The sequence below is a fragment of the Fukomys damarensis genome, unplaced genomic scaffold (genome assembly GCF_012274545.1).
Source record: "Fukomys damarensis isolate Sample0158 unplaced genomic scaffold, DMR_v1.0_HiC HiC_scaffold_36, whole genome shotgun sequence".
Classification (NCBI taxonomy): Eukaryota; Metazoa; Chordata; class Mammalia; order Rodentia; family Bathyergidae; genus Fukomys; species Fukomys damarensis.
Window position 1 is genome coordinate 43,960,532 of NW_022900948.1, and position 7,162 is coordinate 43,967,693.

Genomic DNA, 7,162 nt, shown 5'->3' on the forward strand with positions numbered 1-7,162 from the left:
CCCCCGGTCCGGGCTGTGAGCCCTGGGGCCCCGCATCCAGGTCTGGGCCCTGGGGGGCAACGCGACCTCCAGTCCCCTCCCGCCTGCGTGGGGTGAGGGCCCGTGGGCTGTCAGCTCCAAGGAGGGAACTAAGGCTCAGGGAGGTAAGGTGACTGGCCTAATGTCACCCAGCAGGAGGCGCACCCTGGCAGTTGGTTTGGGTTTGTTTTTTGTTTTTGGTTCTAGGGATCGAACCTGGTCCTTGCGCTTGCGAGGCAGGCTGTGGAACCACTGAGCTAAGTCCCCTCCCCTTTCTTGTTTTTGAGTCTTGCCCTGTAGTTGAGCCTGGCCTCAGGTGAACTCCACCTTGCCCGGGTTAATTACTGTTTTTGGTAGTACCGGGGATTGAATCCAGGGCCTCAAGCATGCTGTGTAACACCGAGCTCCATCCCCAGCTCCAGGCAGTCTGGCTGGAGGAGCTGAGCCGTCACCAGGTAAACGAGGGCACACACCCGTGTTAGTGCAGTCTTTCCACCCAGGCCGAACCACACCTCCGTCAGTTCCCCCCGTGGGGCGCCCAGTGGATGTGGACCGACTGGGGCTCCGGGTGAAATCCGTGGCACCAAGCCTCCGCCCGACTTCTTCCTCCAGCACTCAGGACTCTGCCCATTTTCCCAAGCCGGAAAGCCTGGTGTCCCGAGCGAGCCCAGCACCGCCTTCAGCCTTGCCCAGCCACAAGCACTGTGGACACCGCCTTAGAGAGGGCTCACGTCTTCCTTGGCCCTTTCCTGTCAGAGGGGAGGGACCCAGTCTGTCTTGCTGAGCCCCCCTTCTGCTGCCAGGTACCCCACCTCAACCAGAATGCCTGGAACAGCCTGGAGAAGTACAGCCGCAGCCTGACGCGCACCTACGAGAACGTCTATGTCTGCACCGGGCCGCTCTTCCTGCCTAGGTGAGGCTGTGGCCAGGCCGGACCTCAGGGATTAGCACTGGGGTACTATTCACTTGCTTTCTTGGCGAGTCTGTGTCGCTGGCTTAGACCCCCATTCCATCTATTTTTTTTTTGTCTTGAGACAGGTCTCACTATGTAGTTGAGAATGACCTGGAATTCACTATGTAGCCCAAGCTGGTCTTGAACTCTCACAGGGACCCTCCTACCTCAGCCTTGTGAGTGCTGGGACTAGAGGCGTGTGCCACCCTGCCCAGCTATTCCATCTATTGTTGAGGCAGGGTCTGGTTATACAAAGTTCAGTGTAACCTGGCCCTGAGCTTACAGTGATCCTCCTAATTGCTGGGATTACAGGTATGCACAGGACAAACAGCCCCACTCCACCATATCCGGAGCCCTTTGGATACCTCCTGGGCCATCTCTTCTGCCAGTGCACCTGGCTCCAGCTGTCCTTGCCCCTCTGCCACCCCCACCCAGCCCATGTTCTGCATAGATGGAACTGCACAGGTCCCCAACACCCCAGGTCCTCTAGCGTTGTCTGCCCTGCTCACAGTGTCCTCAGCCCTCTAATCCACCCCGCTCTGTGCCCCTGCTTGTTCCAGCTGTTAGGGACTGAGACTTGGGCAGGGTCACTGGTTTCCCTGGTTTGTCAACGACTGGGTTGAGTGAGGAACGGAGTCTGCAGGCTTGGGACAGAACCCTGGCCTTACCGTCTGACCCCTTGGTGCTGTAGGCCGAAGATCTAAGTGTCCTCCCCACAAAAGAAGGCCAAAGCCTGTCACTTCAGGGGTAGAGAACGACTCACTCAGCCCAGGGCCTGGCCTGTGGAGAGGGCTCAGCATGGGCTGGCCAGGGTGGTGGCTTGGGAGCTGATGAACTCCCACTAGCAAGCGCCCACTGAGGTGGGGCTGGAAGCGACTCTTGTGCTGATCCCAACTGGGTGTAGGATTTCAGCCGCTGTGGTCCTGGCCCACTTGGTGTGCTGCTTGGAGACCAACAGCAATCAAGTGTCCCAGAGGTGAGGAGGTTTACAAGAGGCCTGATATTTTCAAGATTTATTGCCACCTGCTGTGGGTGCGGGAGCCAGAGGGAGACTCAGACTCCACGCTGGAGACTTCCCCGGCCAGCAGGGCACAGAGCCTCCAAGCGAGGGGGTGGCCGGGTGGGCAGCAGAACCGGAGTTCGGGTCAGCGGATGCTCAGGGCCAGCCAGGCTCTGGGCCGTGAGTGCTGGGTCTGCTCGCAGGACGGAGGCTGACGGGAAGTCCTACGTGAAGTACCAGGTCATCGGCAGGAACCACGTGGCGGTGCCCACGCACTTCTTCAAGGTGCTGATCCTGGAGGCGGCGGGCGGGCAGATCGAGCTCCGCTCCTATGTGATGCCCAACGCGCCTGTGGACGAGGCCATCCCGCTCGAGCGCTTCCTGGTGCCCATCGAGAGCATCGAGCGGGCCTCGGGGCTGCTCTTTGTGCCCAACATCCTGGCACGGGCGGGCAACCTCAAGGCCATCACTGCGGGCAGCAAGTGAGGCGTGGGTGAGACTCTGGGAGCGGGGCCGGGCATTAAAGTGGTTATTTTTGGAGTCAAGTCGTGACCGTGCCTGTTCCAGGTGACCCCCAGGAACATGCCTGGTTCCACTCCTGCTTTGTGCGTCCTGGTCCTGGCAGAACCTTCAGGTGGGCCGGGCGCCTGCCTGGGTGAGACCGGGCTGCAGGGCGGCCAGGGAGATGAGGATGGCTTCCTGGGAGACAAGCGCAATGGCGGGGCTGGCGGCTGCCTGAGCAGCCAGGAGCTCCCGGGAGGTAGAGGGCAGGGGATTCCCCCGGGTCCTGCTGGCGTGGTGTGGCCCACAGGCTCATGGTGCTTGGGCAGGGCCTTGGAGACAGTCACTGCCCCTGAGACTACTGGGAACCAGCACAGTGCCCACACAGGGACAGCTGGCACTGAGTCTCATCTCACAACACTCTTACAGAGACACATGGAGTACCCGAGAATAGCCACGCCCATGTGCAGGGTCCCTCAGAACCAGGCCGAGGGGCACTGGTCACACAGCTAAGGGAATGGAGGCCCTGGGAGGGGTGGGCAGGGCCCCAAGTGCAGTGTCCTGAGCCCCAGAGAAGAGGCCTGAGGCCCCGGGCGGGGACTGGCTCACCTCTGTGCGGATGGTGCGGCTGCCCTGGCCGGGACACGTGTTGACATACAGGTCAAAGAGGACGCTGGGCTCGGACACCTCCAGGTTGGGGTCCGCATCCACACCAGCTTCCAGCCCTTGGAGGCCCCCGAACACGACCAGTGCATGCCTGACACCCAGAGATGGGTGTCACTGCCCAGTCACCAAGGGCCCCAGTGAGCGCAGCCCCACCCTGTCCCCATGCACATCTGGCCCACTCTGTGCAACTGTCCGCTGCCCAGGCAGCACCCACCGGAAGCTGGGCAGTTGGGCGGAGGCCACATCTGAGCCACGCTCCGAAGTCCCAATGGTCAGGTCGTAGCCATCATGGAAGGGGGCCTCGGCGAACACAGCACCTGGGAGGGGACAACAGCCACCACTGGGTAAGGGGGCCACACCCAGCCCCAACTGCCCCTGGGAGGATGAGGATGGGACAGCAGTGGCCACACCAGGCATGGTCAGGGGGACCAGCCTGACTTCCAGGGGCTCCAGAGTTCTCACTGAGGCAGGAGGCCAGCCGGACGGTGTAGCCCCAGTAGAGCCCAGCTCTCGTTTGAGGTTCCTGCGACGACACAACTGTGCCCCGATAGGTCTTGCAGTCTGCGGGGGACACAGGCTGTGAGACGTGGCGGCAAGGGGCTGGGGATGGATGGGCCAGGGACACCTCTGGATACCTGGGAGCTGCTGCTGGTTCAGTCTCACAGTCACCCGAAGTCCAGGCTCCAGGTTCCGATCAATCTTCACTTCCTGGGGACAGGTTGGAAGAAACGGGTGTTCCTACATGGCCAGCAGGGGTCACTGCTCTGTGACCCTGTGGAGGATGGGGGCTGCAGGCCCAGGCCCCCCACAGGCCAGTGGGGGGTCCCCTCACAGGAGACCATTTGCAGCAAGCAGTTATGACAGCTGGGCATATGGCGCACATCTACAATCCCAGCACTAGGGAGGCTGAGGCAGGAGGAATTCTATGAGCTTGAGGCCAGCCCAGAGTACATGGAACTACATAGTGAGAACCTGTCTCAACCAATAATACAAAAACTATCACAAGACACTGATTAGAAACTACAGGTCACTTCACCTCTCTGAATCAAACTCTCTTGAAAAATAGCTACTGTCCCTACAGCAAAGAGCTGGGGAGGAAGTAAGCGGGCAACACTCCAGCTATGATAAACCACAATTATTAGTGTTCAGGGCCATGAACTGATCCCTCAGTGGGTTCGCCTCAGAGGTTCTCCAACACTTCTCCCTTCCTCTGCACCACCACGGTCTGCTTATAGCTGGGGACTTCTGGTCCATTCTTTTGGAGAGGGGAGATCCACACACCTAGAAGCTTCTGCCTTTGCATTTAGGAGACCTAAGAGGAAGCCATTCCCAGCCTGTTTCTGCAATGCGCTATGGGAGAGCCTGAAGGACTTCTTTCTTTTTAGTAATGGGGATTGAACCCAAGTGCCTTTGCACTGAGCTGTATTGAAATTGTGATCCTCCTGCTTCAGCCTCCCAAAGGCTACTGGAATGTAACCACAAATGCCGGGCAGAACCTGAATGATTTTGAACTTGTTTTCACAGGGTTCTGGTTTATTGTTTTGACAAAAAGGATCATCTAATGGAGTTTTTGTTTTGTGATGGAACTCAGGGCCTTCACACTGAGTGACATCTGTAGCCATTTTTTTTAAAGTTTTTGAGACAGGGTTTCACTGTGTAGTTTAAACTATCCTTGAACTCACTATGTAGCCCAGGTTGGTCTTGAACTTGCAGCAGTACTCCTGCCTCAGCCTCCCAGAATACTGGGATTACTGGTGTGGGCCACCTACCTGGCACATGATTTGCTTTTTATTTTATTTTTGATTTTTTGAGACAGGGTCTCACTGTGTAGTTGAGACTGACCTGGAACTCACTATGTAGCCCAGGCTGGTCTCGAACTCACAGTGATCCTCCTGCCTCAGCTTCCTGAGTGCTGGGATTATAGGTGTGTGATCTTGAACTTGCAGCAGTACTCCTGCCTCAGCCTCCCAGAATACTGGGATTACTGGTGTGGGCCACCTACCTGGCACATGATTTGCTTTTTATTTTATTTTTGATTTTTTGAGACAGGGTCTCACTGTGTAGTTGAGACTGACCTGGAACTCACTATGTAGCCCAGGCTGGTCTCGAACTCACAGTGATCCTCCTGCCTCAGCTTCCTGAGTGCTGGGATTACAGGTGTGATTTACTTTTTAAAATAGTGAAGCTGGGGGTGTAGCTCAATGGCAGAGCATGTGGTTGGCAGGCAAGAGCCCTTGGTTTCATCCCAAGCACCAAAAATAACCAAATAAGCCCCAGTGCATTTGCTGCTGGCCTCACCTCTGGGCCATTTCGGGCTCTCTGCTGGCCCAGGGCTGTAACAGTGGGGTCACCTCAGCAGGTCTGAGTTCAGCCTCCCCACCACACCCCTACCCCCGCCGGGTAAGGTGTCCTCAAGCCCCATCGCAGCCCGCCTTCAGCTCCCACCTTCTTCATGCCACAGTTGACGAAGGAGCCGTGGCCTGCCCGAGTGGGCCGGTCCACCACGATGCCCTCGCGGAACTCAGACTCCTCATCCTGACGCATGTGGTGTGGGCTGTCCAGGGGGTTCAGGAGACCTGGGGGAGCAGGGCATGTTAGGGTGAGGTGGGCACTGCTGTGCCACAGGCTTTGCCCATCTCCCAGGACAGAGGTGGTGGACCGGAGGGCTGGGCGCTCAGTACCTGCAAACTGGAGGTCCTGGTGCTTGGGGAAGAAGGCTTTGCGCAGGTACCTGGCAGAGGATGCCGGTCTCAGCAGATTCCCTGGGAGCCCCCCCCAATGCTGACCACCCATCCCCACTCCGGGAGACACCGCCTCACTGTGGACACTCCAGGTACTGCAGGATGCGGGCCAGCTGCACACTCGCCTGCCCTTTCTTGCCAACTCCCCTGAATTCGCCCTCCACAGACCTGGACAGAAAGGGTGCAAGATCGAACTTCTGGCTGCAGTAGAGCTCAGTGGCTAAGCACATAGGGGCCAGGTTCAGTCTCCGCACCCACCTAAGTCCCCTGCAAGAGCTCCTCCCACCCAACCTGACCCCCGCAGTACCCGCCAAGGACCACAATGGGGCATTTCAGGCAGGTGCCCAGGGAGGAGCCAGGTACGGGGGCGGGGCACTGCCCTCCCTTCTCCCCAAGCCCCGCCCCCACGGCCTCTCACCTGGCTTCCTGGCCTTCTTCATCAAACACCACAATCTCATCCACACAGAAGATGGCACAGGCTCTGGCAATCTGGCCAGCCAGGTAGGTGCGGAGTTCGGGGGACTGGGCATTGTCCAGGATGGAGCCCGGCAGGGCCACACTCAGGGTGTAGGGCCGTCCTGGGCAGGGGAGGGGCGCTCCTGGTCAGCCTAGGAGGCCAAATCCCACCCCCCAGCTCCCTTTTTCTGTCCCTGAGGCCTAGGGTGGGACAGTTTCTCACCTGGGGGTAGTTCTGTATGTGTGTGTGGCACCAGGGATCAAACCCAGGGCTTTCCTACTTAGCTACTCACCCAGCCCTTTCTATTTCTTGTTTTGAGTCACAGTCTCACTGAGTTGCCTAGGCTAAACTCAGACTTCTCATCCTCCTGCCTCAGCCTCCCAGAGTACTGTGATGACAGGTGTGCGCCACCACACCCAGCTCAACTGGAGGAATTTTGTCAGCAAAAGAGATCCAACTTCCTTCTCTGGACTTTAGTCCCTCTATGGGGGAAATGGATATGGTAACCTCCTAGGTTTTTCTAATCAAAGCAGACCACTGAGAAAGGCCAGGGAGTGGTCAGGAGCGAGGGCCTAAATTCACACCCTGGCCCTGCCCTACATTTCCTCAGTTCTTCAGCTGCCAAGTGGGAGTAACACTCAGGAGGCTGACGCAGGAGGGTCACTGTGAGTTCAACGCCAGCCTGGGCTACATGGCCAGACCCTATCTCAAAAAACAAAACAAAACAAAAACAAGACATGTAAGAGGACTGTGTAGGGCAAATACTATCCTTTTTTTTTTTTTTAAGACAGTGTCTCGGGCCGGGGATTTAGCTCAGCAGTTCGGCG

At 58.0% G+C, this 7,162-nt stretch overlaps 2 protein-coding genes across 4 annotated transcripts in view; one reads left to right on the top strand and one right to left on the bottom strand.

The window, feature by feature from the left end:
* The first annotated feature begins 53 nt into the window (after positions 1-53).
* On the top strand, positions 54-2,510 carry Endog (endonuclease G). The gene is made up of 3 exons (XM_010627332.2): positions 54-473; positions 822-931; positions 2,174-2,510. Exons 1-3 carry the CDS (start codon positions 405-407, stop codon positions 2,454-2,456), a joined length of 462 nt encoding a protein of 153 aa, XP_010625634.1. The 5' UTR covers positions 54-404; the 3' UTR covers positions 2,457-2,510.
* The window catches only part of Spout1 (SPOUT domain containing methyltransferase 1), a 7,825-nt gene continuing 2,631 nt past the window's right edge, over positions 1,969-7,162 (bottom strand). For 2 of the 3 annotated variants that reach the window (XM_033759124.1, XM_010627331.3), the window contains exons 4-12: positions 6,297-6,456; positions 5,957-6,046; positions 5,819-5,868; positions 5,583-5,713; positions 3,773-3,845; positions 3,600-3,698; positions 3,352-3,454; positions 3,081-3,228; positions 1,969-2,669 (exon numbers count right to left, since the gene is read on the bottom strand). In XM_033759124.1, the coding sequence (XP_033615015.1) occupies positions 2,601-2,669; positions 3,081-3,228; positions 3,352-3,454; positions 3,600-3,698; positions 3,773-3,845; positions 5,583-5,713; positions 5,819-5,868; positions 5,957-6,046; positions 6,297-6,456 (923 nt within the window). In that variant the 3' untranslated portion in view covers positions 1,969-2,600. The remainder of the gene's footprint in view (positions 2,670-3,080; positions 3,229-3,351; positions 3,455-3,599; positions 3,699-3,772; positions 3,846-5,582; positions 5,714-5,818; positions 5,869-5,956; positions 6,047-6,296; positions 6,457-7,162) is intronic. The other variant, XM_010627330.3, reaches the window with a different exon arrangement.

What these genes read in the sequence shown, in the direction of transcription:
- Endog (XM_010627332.2), top strand. Translation starts at nt 405, where the DNA reads ATGCTGTGTAACACCGAGCTCCATCCCCAGCTCCAGGCAGTCTGGCTG. An exon ending in AGGAGCTGAGCCGTCACCAG is followed by an intron (nt 474 to 821) that starts GTAAACGAGGGC and finishes TTCTGCTGCCAG; the next exon opens with GTACCCCACCTCAACCAGAA. An exon ending in GGGCCGCTCTTCCTGCCTAG is followed by an intron (nt 932 to 2,173) that starts GTGAGGCTGTGG and finishes GTCTGCTCGCAG; the next exon opens with GACGGAGGCTGACGGGAAGT.